The sequence below is a fragment of the Nanorana parkeri genome, unplaced genomic scaffold (assembly GCF_000935625.1).
Source record: "Nanorana parkeri isolate BGI_ZX_2015 unplaced genomic scaffold, ASM93562v1 scaffold1584, whole genome shotgun sequence".
NCBI classification, from domain to species: domain Eukaryota; kingdom Metazoa; phylum Chordata; class Amphibia; order Anura; family Dicroglossidae; genus Nanorana; species Nanorana parkeri.
In genome coordinates, this window is record NW_017307852.1 from 77,376 (window position 1) to 94,459 (window position 17,084).

General features: G+C 43.0%; 2 protein-coding genes across 2 annotated transcripts in view; both read right to left on the reverse strand.

Annotated features, from left to right (window-relative positions):
- LOC108798900 (NXPE family member 3-like) overlaps window positions 1-2,708 on the reverse strand; it is a 20,867-nt gene extending 18,159 nt beyond the window's left edge. The window contains 1 exon segment of the mRNA XM_018570709.1: window positions 2,322-2,708. Coding sequence (XP_018426211.1) covers window positions 2,322-2,708 — 387 coding nt within the window.
- A 1,350-nt stretch (window positions 2,709-4,058) lies between these two features.
- Window positions 4,059-16,818, reverse strand: LOC108798915 (NXPE family member 3-like). The gene is made up of 5 exons (XM_018570721.1): window positions 16,424-16,818; window positions 13,442-13,662; window positions 9,939-10,012; window positions 6,078-6,284; window positions 4,059-4,588 (listed from the first exon to the last, which is right to left on the reverse strand). The coding sequence occupies exons 1-5, from the start codon at window positions 16,796-16,798 to the stop codon at window positions 4,059-4,061; spliced, it is 1,407 nt and encodes a 468-aa protein (XP_018426223.1). The 5' UTR covers window positions 16,799-16,818.
- Between the last annotated feature and the right edge of the window lie 266 nt (window positions 16,819-17,084).

Here is a 17,084-nt window from a genome sequence, read left to right on the forward strand (position 1 = left end):
GTAGATGAGCTTTTATAAAGTTTTTGATCTGAGCATATTGGAGGAAGTGTTTGGGAGATAGGTGATAGGTGTTGGAGAGTTCAGTAAAGGACACGCAAAGTCCTCGAGGATTGAGTAGATGGTTTAGTGTTTGTATGCCTTTGGAATGCCAGTGTCTGAAGGTTTGGGACGTGGAAAACTATGGGAAATATAGGAGCAGAGATTGGAGGCATCTCTGTTTGACAGCTGACCACATGGGATTAGGAAATCCCACTTTTGCTACATGTTTCAGCAATAGAATCATTTAGCAAAATGTTTCTTTGTTGAAACCTTGGGGTTGATTTACTAAACTTATAAACACGCCACGAACAAGTATACACCTCTGTAGTGTGTTCCCTCCCAGCATGATCTATTGGTGGAATCTAGACACCTTTGTAGTGTGTACACACCCAGCAGGTGTGTTGTGCATGAATTGCAAGGTGATGTTGTGTAAATTAGCTCTATTTTGTTGCTTGCGTTGATGAATGCAGGAATATAAATGCATGAGCTAACCATTTTTGTCTAGACTGGGAAGCAGCATTATATATGCATCATGTGCATGATTTTTCCATATATGGCATTAGTGGAAAATATGCTTTTAGAGACTTTTTGGTTGATAAATACGTTTTGCTGTGTGAAAATCACACGCACCTGGTGCGTGCGTGTGTTTAGGTTAGTAAATCACCCCCCTTGTATCAGACTTCTGATCTTTGTGGGAAGGATCAGAAGTCTTTAGTGAGATCTGATCCTGAAAATGCTGCAGTATCAGCATTTCAGGGTCAGTTACTAAGGTTATTATTGGCTGTTCCTAAGTTTGGAAAGGTCTAATAATAACCAAAAATTAAAAACATTATTGAAATGATCAAGCAATCATAGTGAGATCCATTCACAATGACTGATTTATATAATTGAAATAAAAAAAGTGTAAAAAAAAAATAGTGTAATATGTAAATAAAATAAAAATAAAGTGTAAACATTTTTTAATAAATGTAAAACAATAAAAAAGGGGTTATTTTTTTTTTGCTTAACCCCCTTATGATGGTGTTCTTTAAAGTATGTCGCTGCCACTAAGTATGACATTGTATGCCAGGTGACTACTATTAGCTTTTGGAGTAAAAAATAAAATAATAACTTTTAGTTTTAGGCTAAAAAGTACAGAAACATTTCTGAAATCCTAGGGATGTGAGGTCTTTTCAAATAAAGGACACATAAATTAATTTATTTGAATGCATTCTTATTTTAGCTGTGCTATTTTTCAAAAAAATAATAATCAAACCTGGGGAAAAAAGTGTTTTCTTTACATTTTTTTTAAAATTATTTTATATTTTATTCATAGTAAGTGAGGCATTGGGCACACATATGTGATATAAATATATAGCCCTTCCTGTCCTCTAAAAAACAGTATATAACATGTGTAGGTGCACTTAGTAAGAAAGTATACACTGAGTGGTCAGTTTTTTATGACCACCTGATGTTTGTAGGCAAATTAGCTATAATTTTGCGCTGAAGTTGCTAGAGGGCCAGACCATTATAAATAGGGAAGCAGGTGTTTACCACGACAGTAGAAGTGATTTGTTTCTGAAGATACGGGGAAACAACCCGATTTAACAGCCTTTGAACGTAGGATGATTGTTGGCGCTCGGAGCCATGGAGCGAGTATCAGCAAAACAGCAGAATTCGTTACATGTTCAAGAGCAGCTGTTGTTAAAGTGTTTAAAGACCGGACTGTCAGCCGAAAATCTGGGTCTGAACGTGCGAATTGTGGCCGTCAGCGACTAGCCAATGTTAGGGCAGAACGGAGAGTGGCAAGACTGGTACAAGACAACAGAAGGGCAACAGCGCCGTGTCAGATTCCTCGCATCACCTTTCATCATCTTGTGGAGTCACGAACAGGCCCAAGGAAGTAATCTCGTGGAGTCATCTCGTGGCCCAACGAAGTAATGAGGGTGTGGTCATAATAATCTGGCCACTCAGTGTATTACTGCCGTAGAATAAGCAGAAATTTAAACAGTGCATCAGTCATTAGTGAATAGAAGTTGAAAAAAGCTCAGTCAAGAAGCAGTTAAAGAAAGTTTCAAAAACTCCACTTCCCCATAATTCTAAGTGCTTAACGCTACCTACATTCATTAAGAAAAAATGTACATTTACTTTAAAAAATACATTACTTTATTTTTAAACAAACAAACAAACAAGTTTACACTGAGAGGTAGGTATAGCATAATGTAGAATGTGTTCCAAAGAGATATTAAAAAATATGCCCCAAATTCCTACTAAGGACATATAAATGAAAGCATCAAGTCTACCTCATTTTTAATAATGACCTTGGGAGGGTGGAGGTTTTCAGGTTCTCGGTGGCAGATGGTCATCTGCCAAACGTCAAGAATAGTAACTGGTAGCTTGGAGAACATAGCCCTCATTAAAGTGTCCAGCTGCAATGATAACCAGTCACTTCCATGGTCAAATCGGTAACCAGTATTGGCCGTCTTGATGAGGATCTTTGTCTCGGGGCTGCGCTCTAACAGGAGCGCTACGGCTTCTCGAATGTGATGTAGTCTTTGGATGTAGACTCCAACGGGATAGGTAAGGAAGTGGGACCAGCACGTTAACACAATGATCATCCCTTTGCGGTCCCCCAACCTATCCAACTCTGAAGCAATGTAGCGTAGTTCTTGTACTGCGGCACGTTCCATGCGTAAAGGTTTCTGGTGGGCTCTCCATTGGACCAAATAATTGAATTCTGCATCAGTGGCTAACAGTGGACCTGGGTTGTGAGTCACATGAAGATTGATCTCCTTTAAAGCTAAATATTTTGGAATTAAAATGTAAGATACCATTAATAAATGAATCAAAATGAAGACAATGGCTAAAGTATGTCTACATACACTATATTGCCAAAAATATTTGGACAACCCCCTCCAAATCATTGGATTCAGGTGTCCCGTGAAATTTCCTTGCTACTAAATATTCCGCGGTCACCTGTTACTGGTATTATAACAAAGTGGAAGCAACTGGGAACAACAGCAACTCAGTCACGAAGTGGTAGGCCACATAAAATGACAAAGCGGGGTCAGCGCGTGCTGAAGCACACAGTGCCCAGAAGTCGGCAACTGTCTGCAGAGTCAATAGCTACAGACCTCCAAACTTCATGTGACCTTCAGATTGGCACAACAACAGTGCGTAGAGAGCTTCATGGAATGGGTTTCCATGGCCGAGCAGCTGCATCCAAGCCTTACATCACCAAGTGCAATGCAAAGTGTGGGATGCAGTGGTGTAAAGAACGCCGCCACTGGAGGGAAGAGAAGTGGAGACGTGTTCTCTGGAGTGACCAATCACACTTCTCTGTCTGGTAATCCGTTGTACGTGTCTGGGTTTGGCGGTTGCCAGGAGAACGGTACTTGCCGGACTGCATTGTGCCAAGTGTAAAGTTTGGTGGAGGGGGGATTGTGGGGGAGGGTTGTTTTTTAGGGGTCGGGCTTTGCCCCTTAGTTCCAGTGAAGGGAACTCTTAAGGCATCAGCATACCAAGACATTTTAGACAATGTCATGCTCCAAACTTTGTGGGAACAGTTTGGGGATGGCCCCTTCCTGTTCCAACATGACTCCCCTTCCTGTTCCAACATGACTGCGCACCAGTGCACAAAGCAAGGTCCATAAAGACATGGATGGGGGAGTTTGGGGTGGAGGAACGTGACTGGCCTGCACAGAGTCCTGACCTCAACCCGATAGAACACCTTTGGGATGAATTAGAGCAGGAGACTGCGAGCCCGGCCTTCTCGTCCAACATCAGTACCTGACCTCACAAATGCGCTTCTGGAAGAATGGTCAAACATTCCCATAGACACACTCCTAAATCTTGTGGATGCCTTCACAGAAGAGTTGAAGCTGTTATAGCTGCAAAGGGTGGGCCAACTCAATATTGAACCCTACGGACTAAGACTAATTTTTAAACAAACAAACAAACAAGTTTACACTGAGAGGTAGGTATAGCATAATGTAGAATGTGTTCCAAAGAGATATTAAAAAATATGCCCCAAATTCCTACTAAGGACATATAAATGAAAGCATCAAGTCTACCTCATTTTTAATAATGACCTTGGGAGGGTGGAGGTTTTCAGGTTCTCGGTGGCAGATGGTCATCTGCCAAACGTCAAGAATAGTAACTGGTAGCTTGGAGAACATAGCCCTCATTAAAGTGTCCAGCTGCAATGATAACCAGTCACTTCCATGGTCAAATCGGTAACCAGTATTGGCCGTCTTGATGAGGATCTTTGTCTCGGGGCTGCGCTCTAACAGGAGCGCTACGGCTTCTCGAATGTGATGTAGTCTTTGGATGTAGACTCCAACGGGATAGGTAAGGAAGTGGGACCAGCACGTTAACACAATGATCATCCCTTTGCGGTCCCCCAACCTATCCAACTCTGAAGCAATGTAGCGTAGTTCTTGTACTGCGGCACGTTCCATGCGTAAAGGTTTCTGGTGGGCTCTCCATTGGACCAAATAATTGAATTCTGCATCAGTGGCTAACAGTGGACCTGGGTTGTGAGTCACATGAAGATTGATCTCCTTTAAAGCTAAATATTTTGGAATTAAAATGTAAGATACCATTAATAAATGAATCAAAATGAAGACAATGGCTAAAGTATGTCTACATACACTATATTGCCAAAAATATTTGGACAACCCCCTCCAAATCATTGGATTCAGGTGTCCCGTGAAATTTCCTTGCTACTAAATATTCCGCGGTCACCTGTTACTGGTATTATAACAAAGTGGAAGCAACTGGGAACAACAGCAACTCAGTCACGAAGTGGTAGGCCACATAAAATGACAAAGCGGGGTCAGCGCGTGCTGAAGCACACAGTGCCCAGAAGTCGGCAACTGTCTGCAGAGTCAATAGCTACAGACCTCCAAACTTCATGTGACCTTCAGATTGGCACAACAACAGTGCGTAGAGAGCTTCATGGAATGGGTTTCCATGGCCGAGCAGCTGCATCCAAGCCTTACATCACCAAGTGCAATGCAAAGTGTGGGATGCAGTGGTGTAAAGAACGCCGCCACTGGAGGGAAGAGAAGTGGAGACGTGTTCTCTGGAGTGACCAATCACACTTCTCTGTCTGGTAATCCGTTGTACGTGTCTGGGTTTGGCGGTTGCCAGGAGAACGGTACTTGCCGGACTGCATTGTGCCAAGTGTAAAGTTTGGTGGAGGGGGGATTGTGGGGGAGGGTTGTTTTTTAGGGGTCGGGCTTTGCCCCTTAGTTCCAGTGAAGGGAACTCTTAAGGCATCAGCATACCAAGACATTTTAGACAATGTCATGCTCCAAACTTTGTGGGAACAGTTTGGGGATGGCCCCTTCCTGTTCCAACATGACTCCCCTTCCTGTTCCAACATGACTGCGCACCAGTGCACAAAGCAAGGTCCATAAAGACATGGATGGGGGAGTTTGGGGTGGAGGAACGTGACTGGCCTGCACAGAGTCCTGACCTCAACCCGATAGAACACCTTTGGGATGAATTAGAGCAGGAGACTGCGAGCCCGGCCTTCTCGTCCAACATCAGTACCTGACCTCACAAATGCGCTTCTGGAAGAATGGTCAAACATTCCCATAGACACACTCCTAAATCTTGTGGATGCCTTCACAGAAGAGTTGAAGCTGTTATAGCTGCAAAGGGTGGGCCAACTCAATATTGAACCCTACGGACTAAGACTAGGATGCCATTAAAGTTCATGTGCGTGTAAAGGCCGGAGTCCCAATACTTTTGGCAATATAGTGTATATCTTTTTTCTGCTGTTGTTGTGTTTGGGTAATTTCTCACCACTAATCACCAGAACAGGAAGTGAGGGAATTTTCTCTAACAGATACACAATTGAAATGAAACACTGTATGTGTAGCATTAGGGAAGGATGGAGCCAACTGTAATTCTCAATTGCTGTATTTGTTCCCTATTGGAGAGTTGCCCTTATTTACAACACAGGAGCAAGGGGGAATCTTCCTAGAAGGACACAAATATAATTAAATAAACTAACAGGGGTTCTACTTGTTCCCTGCTTTGTAACATACTTGGTATGAAATTCACTAGGTATTCCCACCACTGCCGAAGTGTAGAGTCTCCAAACATGTAGACCATCTTCCCAGCAAGGCATTTTGCTGCTTTATTATGATCGTCAAATGGTTCATTGGAGCAGACCAGAGACTTCCAGACATCTTGGTAATAAAATCCTGAGGGGTTTGGATTCTTTAGTCCAGGGACACATGGAACCTTTGTACCTGGAGCAAATGATTAACAATCACCATTCTCATTGATGCCATCAACATCTAATATATTAACATTTGATTCTCAGTGCTCATTAATGAGGCAGTGTGTTCACAAAAACACTGAAGGATTCAGATATAAGGGAAAAAGTCATGACTAGACTTCTGTGGCAATTAGCACTTGGAACACATTCGAAAAAATGTGAATTACTGAATGTTTTGTAAAATCTTAACAAAGTAAGGGTCTAGCACATACCTTGTACATCATAGAGTTCTCTCCACTGGCCTCAAAATGCCATGCCCCCATCAATTTGACAGATAAGGTCCAGATCTGTGTTGTGGAACCACTGTGTGGCTCTTTTGCCATCAATCACTGTATCAGCATCTTAATGTACTGATACAGTGATTGATGCAGGTGTCAGCAAACTATAAGGTATCTTTTTTTTTTTTTTTAAAGCATGTAATTTTTATTGGTCATTTAAAGGATGTAATACAAGATGAATAATAATTACATGAGGAGCGATATAGTAACAGCAAAGGTATATGCGCCTCATACAATCATAATGACAGAAGCAGGCTTTTCGCGTTATCAGGAGGCAGTATACAAGGCAATCCTCACTATCAGTAGTACGGATTCATAATAGCAATTCAAACAACTAAGCTAAAACATGGTACTCAATGCTTAATATTGAACATCCGTAACAAAAAAGGAAAAGCAAAAGATGGGAAAGAAAAGAAAAACTACGCTTGGTATGCCACAGAGAAAATAAACTGCGCTGCTAATAGCCTTACAAGTTCTTATAACGATTATAGCAGTATTTGGAAATCTACCTTGAACATGTGGGACAGGTTGGCCGTCAAGGGGTCTAATGTCAGGGGTGGCATAAGGGAGGCAGTGGGTGTGTCTATGGGGAGTTGCCGTAAGGACGATCTTCCTACATTGGAGTTAGGATAGTTTGCACTTTGGTGGGACTAGAGTACATCCAGTCCCCCTAGGGAATTTGAGATTTTGGCTGTAAGGTACCATTTGGAGTTTTGAAAGCACCTCACGATATCCTGGAGTTGGGAGGGAGGGAGGGTAGGGTAAGGTATCTTTTTAACCAAGGTGATGGCCAGCACTGGATAGCAAAGCAGTGAGTCTGCAGGGGACAGCATTGAATAAGATGGAGTGAGTATTGCAGTTAAAGATGCTTTTTTTATATTCAAATGTGCACCAAAATAGTATAAGCAATGAAAGCTTGAGTTTGGCTTTAACTAAACATCACTATATGGTGGATACAACCACTCAGTGATTTATGAAAGTTCACACACTCTAATATTTCATTGGACTACCTTTAGCTTTGATTTACGGCACACATTCACCGTGGCATCATTTCGATAATCTTATACAATGTGACAACATTGATTTCTGTACAGAGTTGCATACATTTTTCACCAAGATCTTGCAGTGATGATGGGAGAGTCGGACCACTGCGTAAAGTCTTCTCCAGCACATCCCAAAGATTCTCAATGGGGTTAAGGTCTGAAAATGATGTCTCACGCTCCCTGAAACACTCTATCACAATCTGAGCCCGATGAATCCTGAAAATCCTGGTAATTCAGTATATCCATGTCGGCAGATTACCTCATTTGTTGGGCACATAAGATTGCTCAGACCTATTATCCAATGGATTTCCTTAGCTAAATCCAGGTGGTGACTTTTGACTTTCTTTTGGGCAGGCAACATTCCACATTGTTAGGCTTTACTTACCTTTATGCCGGATTATTTAGCTTGTAACCCTGTAACCAACATTAAGCCGTCTAGCTTCTGCGTATGCAAAACCCCCAACCTCAGTCAAGGTACCCACCACAACTGCAGCAATCCTTCCGGGGCCATCAGGAACTTCTGCGCACACCATATAGGCACGGATACAGCAAAGTCCTGAGGACCACCACCTACATCCGCCGCCGATGACAGCACATCACCCATTACCTTGTAGTGAGTTACTACTTTTCACATCATATTGCTTCATTCAAATTCCTAACCTCTGTATGCCATTTTGCTTTGTCAACCGGACCTTCACCATCGCCACCCGGACGATCTGATATCAGCAACATCTTGATCCACCCATCAACTATCCAGATCGACCATGCGAGAAGTCCAACTTCTACACCAACATTTCCGTCGATAACTGCACGCTGCCACTTTGGTGAGTGGTGGTGAGTGGTTACGTACATGCATTTTTTATGCCCATTGTCACACATCTCACACGGCCCCCTCTCCTTGTTTTTGCTTTTGTTTTTGTTCTGTGTCTCTGGCTTTGTCCTCCTACCTGAGCCCCAGGGCCGCCCTCCCCAACCCCCACCTCACCCAATCCTGCCTCACCAGCACCCACTGTTCGCCAAAGCAGTCCCAGACCCCAGTACACCATCTCCCCCCACCCAGCCAGACCCCAACCTGCTAGACAGGTACAACTCAGTTTGAGCGCTTCCCCTCCCACCTTTGTTCACCTTAACCAACTACGTGCACCCCGGTCCGTACACACGTGAAGCAGCACACTGAGTTGCCAATCAAAACCATCTCAGCCTCACCCACTGGATATAAATCTGTATGCCCACCACCTGAGTCTAATAAGATCACCTTAATGCATAATAAGGGTGTTGTTGTTGTGCTAGGAGATGGGGGGTGGATGGGGCTTAGTCTGCAAGTCAGAAAAGTCAAGACCTTAAACTGTGAACACTGGTTCAGAATAGAGGGCAAATATAGGTCTCTGGTCTAATAAAGGTGATTGCAGTTGCAGGCACCTGATGTTGTTGTCTGAAGACCTTAAAATGGTAGACAGGTTTTCTTTAAATAAACATAGAGATAAAGGTTTTGTTTCTACAGTTGTAAAAAGCTTCTTTTTTTTGCTAATAAGTCCCAAGTCTAGGGAATAGTTAACTCACCATATATTGCTTGTTAGATAACTGCAATCAGGGCCAGATTTCCCACAAGGCCAACCAAGGCCAGGCCTCGGGGCAACAGGGAATAGAGGGGCAGCAGGACTTTGGAATTCCTATCTCCCGATGCCCGGGACATGAAATTCCTGGGTGCCGGGCGGGTAGTTGTTTTCTACATATACTGTAGCTCTGCTTTGGGCAAGCGGAGCTGAATGTACAGCGGGGAATCTGCCGCTTGTTTTGTACATGTGATGTCGCCGAGATCACCTGTATGTAGCCTGCAGGTCTGCCTTTCCCCAGGGGGGGGGGGGGATTGGCGGGTAGGGGGGCGCATTGAAGAACCTGGCCTTGGGGCAGCAGAGAGAGTAAATCCAGCCCTGACTGCAATAAATTCAAAATTGTTCTCTATAGTGTTCCTATATACCCAACACCCTGTAAAAGTCTGCCCAACTCCATCTGAAAATTACAGGGTTATTCACTAAAGGGTGAAGAGTTTGGAGAAGGCCAGAGAAGGGAACAATCTAGGACACAGGGGGTTTAATAATTATGGATAGATAAATAAATAAACTTTCCTCAAGCATACAGACTTGCTGTGATGTAGAAATCTCCTTTATGCAAATAATCTGGCAATTATGTTATATATATAACTGGTTCATTAAAGGGTTGACACATGGTTCAAACAAGTTAACTTCAATTCAATTAAAAAGAGAAACTTTAAAAAAAAAAAAAAAACAATTAAAAAATACCTACTATTTGTGACATTCTTCTGAGGTAAGACGTTAAGTGACCCAAGGCTTGATGGGATTTCTTTGTCAATCAGTGACCTGAGAGGGCCAAAAAAATAAGGCTCCTAAAAGTTTAAATCTTTTTTTAATTCTTTATTAAAACAAAAGGCATCATTGAAAAACAAAAAAGCTGGACAGAAGACTAGAAGACTAGTATGCCAGTTGAGTATTTTGATTACTGTAACAATTTCAGTTTTCTTTCCCAATTTCTATAGCAGGTGAGGAAAAAAATTAGCCTGCTAATGCAACCTGTTGCTCATACCATGGACCTCTTTCCAGCCTCCTGTCCAGTATCCCCTCATCAGAGTTGGTTCTCAATTCATGACTGTAGATTTGTTGAGAGCATGCTTGGGATGTTCCTCTAGTGGCTAGTGTAGTGGCTAGTCTAAACTAAATTAAATCTTAAAAATACATTCACGTATCCTAAATTTTTACACAAATGTGTCTTATTTGTGTATCGCTCGGCTGTAGATCCTCAAATCATCTCTGAATTGGTGCTGACACTGTCCTTCCTTCTGGAGGGGGGCTACTTGTGTTCCCCATGGTCCCTTTGTGTGTTATAAAGTAGCCACCACTCCAATCTCACTCCCGGGAAGGACTACAATCTCAATACAAATTAGTAAACTAAATGAAAGATTGTAGTCCATCACAGGAGTGAGCGTGGAGTGGTGACTACTTTTTAATCCACACAGATTGATCTGATCTCTATCCTGAACTTAACTCCATTACTGTATCAATTTGGCACCCATGACCAACTACCTTTTTTCGAGGTGTGAGGACTTACCTGTTACCTTCTACGGGGGGCCCACGCCGTTGCATCATCTCTTTGTGCAGCCGGAGACCGGGTGAGCTGCTCCTTGCTGCTGCTGTTCGCGATGTCTGCTCCTCCGTTCATCCAAAGCGATGCAGGAAGAGGCATGCACGTGCACTGGACCGCCTCTTTAAGCAAGTGGTACACTCCTGGAAATTACATAATCTCATCGCCAACAGGTATATAGGCAGGAAGGGTGAGTAATTAGGTGCTTGATTATTGTTAAGCTTATCCTTTCAGTGCCTAGCGTTATACCTGTTCTGATTCCTGTTGCTGACCCCTGGCCTGTTTCGTGACCCTGATACTTTGCTGCCTGCAACGACCTCTGCTACGTTCTGCTACTTCGATTTTGGATTCTGATTCTGCTGCTGTGCTCTTGGACTGCCCCTGTACTGGCTACCACTACACAGGAGATTGTACTTTATCCTAGTTTACTTGACTAGAGGTACCAATTGTACTGGCAAGTCCCCCACATCTGGGTTCCTACTAGGGATGTCCCGATACCACTTTTTCAGGACAAAGTACAAGTACAAGTACTTCCCCTCGTGTACTTGCCGATACCAATTACCGATACTTTTTCTTAAAGGGACAGGTGACATTTTAAAAAATACAATACAGACTTATGATTTTAGGCCACTTTCATTTAAGACTGTTTTAGAACAATAAAACATTTGTATTTGCTTTCACACAGCTACAGTGAATGGGTTAAATGATCCATAGTACAACTACATATTATGTGCTACCATATTATGTACTATGGATCATTTAATCCATTCATATTAGCAGGGGATAAATGTAAATCTATTGTCTGCAGTGTATACTCTATATGTAGTACAAATAGAGCACACGCTGCAGACAATAGATTTACAGACATACAGACAAAAATAAACACAAAACACAATGTATTTTCTTTTTTCCTTCTACAACCTCAAGTAGTTCAGCTAGGTAGCCTGTCCCCTTTTCAAAACACTGTCAAACTCAGTCCCAACTTAGCTTTTGCTCAGCCTGCCCCTAATGCCAATCCACCTTCTGCTCACACAGAGTACACTCAGTGAGGCTTTATTGTACTATATTCAAATTAGCTCAATTCAATGCAGTCAAACATCAACAATTTTTGTTTTCTTTTTCTCAGCTCACCACTCACCCTCAGCCGCTGCGTCCTCCAGTCACATGCATGTGTTATCACTCCCCCTTCTCCTCTTCACTAAGCATCCAGACCTTGTCACAGCCCAATCAATCAACTCCCCCACTCGCTTCTGTTTCTGTCAGTTCAGCCGCTCGTTGCTTGTTACTGGAGTCGCTCTCTCCTCCTTCTGACGTTCAAGCAGTCGCTCCGATCTGACGATCTGGCACCCGTTCAGCTCCCCGTACAGCTCCCGCACCACCCTCCTGAACGTGTCAAACAATCTCTCTGCTCTGCTTCCGCTTTGCTCAGCTAATTTAGCTGGATGGAAGTTAAGGAAAAAAAAAATAGCGCAAGCTTCGGCGCTATGTATCGGCGCATTTTCACAAGTACAAGTACTTGTGAAAATGCCCTGTATTGTTCCCGATACCGATGCTAGTACCGGTATCGGGACATCCCTAGTTCCTACCATCACCAACCTGATAAAAGGAGGGTTAAAGATCAGACACTCTTTAGTTGTGATTTGAGCACATGTCTACCACCAGAGACACCTAGGACTTACCACAATGTAAAACATTAGAAAAACAATGGGAACTCCTGAAAGTTTTGAGGATTATTAATTATTTAGAAACTGGGAATATACTTTGTGTATTGTGCAGCTCTTCTCCACTGGGCACAAAGTGCCAGGACCCAATGTTAATATATCAGTGCCAGTTAAAATATAAACAGCGGTAACAATGGTGATTAGCTGCAGTTGGCCAGTTGCAGCCACGTATAAAGTAACTTTTTGTTTAATCTAAAAGATGGCCATCATGGGACTCCAGATCAGCGAGTCTGCATGGGACAGTGCCAGAGAAAGTAGGGTGAGTATTGCGGGGAGAGATGCTTATTTTAATGTTTAATGTAGTACTACAGCCTAGTACTTTTTTACTTTAATGCATTCTCTGACAATACCTGTCCATGATCTGCTACACCCAAACACTTACTTATTGTCCCTTGCCATCTCTGCCAGGTCTAGGAAGATACAGTATCTGCCTTTGCCTGAACTTTTTGGTCATTTGGGAGTGTACTGAGGGCAGTGGAGTGATAGGCTCCTGTTTCTGTCAGTCAAGCTGTTGGGAGGAGAGTTGTGGAGGGAGCAGGGGTGTGGCTTGCCAAGCACTCTGTATATCTATGGACACAGCTAGGCACGAATCACAGCCAAGAACGTGCATGCACTGGTGTGCCAACTAGCTCAAGGAGACACCTGAGGAAAGGCAAGGGGATCAGCAGATTGGGGACCAGCTGCAGGAGGAGGAAAAAAAACTTTTAACAAGAAGAATATTAACATAATGTACTTTTCATGGACCTTCTCATCTTAAAACAAAATAATATAGGTATAATATCACTTTAAATGTGCACTTAAAACATTTTTTAAAAATGGAAGCTAGGGTTGGGCTTCAATTAAACTTTACAATATGGTGGACACAATTGCTCAATAATTCAGTAACATTAATGTATACAAAGTGAAAATAGAAGGAACCAAATAAATTACATTGAGAAGAATGGTTGCTCATGTTTGCTTAGGATCTTACGGTTTCCTCCTGATGAGTGGTCCCGATATGAATCGCAGGGGAGGACTTTTGGCCGCTGACACACCCACTTCTCTCCATTGTGTTGATCATAATATTCACAGACATCCTGCCCAGGCAGGTCGAAATTGCATTCAACCACTTCACGAGTCCCATTTTTTTCAAAGTAGCCTTTAAAGAACACCTGTACAGCAAAAGCAAACATGTATTTAGTCTAATAAAACTTTAGTGAGAATTTCCTGAAAGCATGGACACACATGTAGCTTTTTGGGCTCTTTTCTTGTAGCAAAAAAGAATTATCCTATGAAACAAAAGTGGGAACCCTATTCTTCTGTTGCATACTTCTGTTATCCCCAATTCACACCTGAATGTGAGTACAACAATGCTCAATGTGAAGATCCCATTCTATTCAATTGTGCCCATTCACACTTGAGCGTCATGAAGAAGTACATGGATTTTTTTCTCTCATGGAATTGCACATTTTTGACCCCATAGACTTCAATGGGAGCACCTGTATGACAGAAGTATTTTAGTGCGTTTTTCAGGCACCTTTGCATCTAACATCTGGTCTCCTCTTCATAGAAACCTGAAGACTGATCAAGATGGAAGATTAGGTAAAGTTCATACTGAAAATGAATAAAAACCACAATGACCCAAGTGATGCCCAATACAAGAATAGTGGGAAGCGTTAGAGGACCTAAGAAGAAATTGGGCATGAAGTTTTCCTAGAATGAAAGACGCCTTGACACCACAAAGATAATACAGTTTCCCACTGGCCAAAACAAAAATATTAGCAGCTCAAAGTAACACTAATTTGAGTACCTTAACTATTTACAAGTTTTTTACACTCAGCCGTAGATCCTCAAGTCATCTCTTAATTGGTGCTGACACTGTCCTTCCTTCTGGAGGGGGGCTACTTTTGTTCCCTATGGTCCCTGTGTGTGTTGTAAAGTAGTCACCGCCAGGGCAGCCATCAGGGGGGTACTCATGTAAGGGGCCCGGGCAGCCTGGGGGGCCCACCCGGGTCCCTTACATGACTATCGGCCGCCGGTGAAGGGCGAGGAGGCGGAGGCTTGGCAGTGCAGGGCCCCAGCATTGCCGCTAGGGCGCCATAAGCGACGCTGCTCGTCTGATGTCAGAATGGCCGGAAGTGACGTCACTTCTGGCTGGTCTGGCTGCAGACGAGGCCATGTGTGCAGGTAAGAGGAGCTAGGAAGGAAGGAAGGAAAGGAGGGAGGGGAGGGATGCAGCCCTGACCAGCCCACCTGAGACCCCTTCAGAGCCCACCATAGACAGTCTCAGATGGGCTGTGCAGCATCTATGGTGGGCTCTGCAGGGTCACTCTCAGGTGGGTCCTATGTCCAGTGTGTCACTAAGCCCTGCGTCCAGCACGTCACTAAGCCCTGCGTCCAGCGGCACGGTGGGGTGGGGTGGGGCCCGGCCTAAAGCCCCGGTCACCTGCCCTGGTCACCGCTCCAAGCTCACTCCCGTTATCGACTATAATTTCATGTTTAGTTAACTAATTTATATTGATATTGTAGTCCAACCTGGGAGCGGACCTGGAGTGGTGACTACTTTACAACATACACAGGGAAAAGTAGCCCCCCCCTCCAGAAGGAAGGACAGTGTCAGCACCAATTCAGAGAGGATTTGAGGATCTACTGCCGAGTGATACACAAATAAGATACATTTTTGCTAATAGAAATGGTACTTGAATGTATTTTTAAGATTTAACTCCTGAGTTTAGTGTCACTTTAATAAAACGTGAAAAACGCATTAAAAAGGATTTAATAAATGTGTATGTGCATGAAAAAAAGCATGAAAATGCACAAAATAACACTACAAATTTTTCCTGGAAATGCTCATGCTCAAGTGTGAATGGTGGCTTAGTGTGGGAGATCTACCAAATAAATGCAGTCATGCATCTGATTTAAAATAGACCTCCCAATGTTTTTCATGCAACTACATGGACGTGCTTCCTTTTGGAATGGTATAAATAAGTGCTTTCTAGTGTGCAATGCTTTACTGACTTCCTGCTGTCTGTAGGTACCCAGTTGTACTATAATAAAGGATTTTGCATTATATGCTATATTTTTCCCTCATCCATTTTTTTATTGAGGTATACTCCAAAGTGGCGATCTATACATGCCCCTGGCTGTGAATTACATTCAAGTGTGGAACAACATGGAGGGGTGTTAATGCTTTGTGTATTTGAATTGTATATTGATCTAAGCAAGCCTTTCAAACTGAAGTGCATACACCGTGGCCAGCTTAATAAGCGAAATTGGGAGTATCTCTTCACCGCAATTTCTCCAATCTATTTAGCCAAAATCACTCTCATTTCTTTAATCAGTACAGTAGGGTGACTGCTTGTTACGATCTAGGATCAGGCTCAGAGTTCAGTAGCTGAAACAGCAGGCAAACTCGTGGTATAACAGGCCAAGTTTGGTACACAAGCAGACAGTAGTAGTATAGGAGCAGGCAGAAGTGTAGTCAGCGAACAAGCCAAGGTCAGTAGTCAAAGGTATCAGGTATGAATCGGAAGACGATGAGAGAAGTTGGTGAATCAGCAGCCAAAGGTCGGTACACGGGTAGCGGTATGAGCGGATTGTATCACAGAGGGAGCTGGAAGCAAGATATTGGCAGGAGCACAATAATCTGGCAAACAGGAAGTGCAGAGGCGTGGCTAAAATAGGAAGTTCAAGGGAGGAGCAAGGAGTTCAGAGTTCAGCAGAAACTAGGTTTACCTGAGGATTACACAGGAGATCGGGCAAGGAGCTATCCAAGGTTTCAGAGTGGCTCAGCAGGTAGAACCACCGCCAGACCCAGCAGAGGCCTTTGGTTCAGATGCGGATCCTGACACTGCTGCTCTTTCTTATAGAACCTTTTTTTAAATATTTTATCCAGCCTTATTGCATATACAGTTATCTGATCAATTGTATTACCTTATCTGGTCGTGAATCCCTCTTCTCATGCAAAATTGCGATAGCTTCACTGGATTGCATGAGTCTAACAGAGATCTTAGTTTCTCCAGGCCACTGAAAAATAAATCTGGCTGTATAGGAACCATTATGATTGTCCTCAACAGAGCCACTTACTCCAGCCTTCATACTCGAAGAGTAAAGCTTCACATGCAAGAAATCTCCACCATACTTCTTTGTCTGACCCTTGTGGTCCTTCGCTATAATTAGAAGCTCCAGTGATTCACCAACCACATAAGTAGCATAAGGATTGATTATAAAATATGCACAAGTCTTTGGGTGGGTGGAAAATTGCAGGTGTATGTTGGTTGGAGCCAGTGGCCATTCAATCATCTTCATCAGTTCAATATGCTCTGCACTTTGAGGGGTGGTCACTGGCAATGTTGATGTAGATGTAGTTGCCAACGCAACTGGATGATTGTCCACAACAGTGAAATACTCTCGCCATAAAATATTGAAAATAAACTGGAAAAAAACATTGGTAAGATAATGTTAATAATAATTAATTTGTGCTATTTATCTATAAATAAAACTTCAGGTTACGGGATAGATAGCCATTGACTTATTTTGAATGTCAAACAATCCAGTTAATTTAAAGCCAATTTCCTGCCTCTCTAATTGCCCT

What these genes read in the sequence shown, in the direction of transcription:
- LOC108798915 (XM_018570721.1), bottom strand. Translation starts at nt 16,798, where the DNA reads ATGAAGATGATTGAATGGCCACTGGCTCCAACCAACATACACCTGCAA. An exon ending in GGGATTCACGACCAGATAAG is followed by an intron (nt 13,663 to 16,423) that starts GTAATACAATTG and finishes TTTGCTGTACAG; the next exon opens with GTGTTCTTTAAAGGCTACTT. An exon ending in TCAGAAGAATGTCACAAATA is followed by an intron (nt 6,285 to 9,938) that starts GTAGGTATTTTT and finishes CATTTGCTCCAG; the next exon opens with GTACAAAGGTTCCATGTGTC.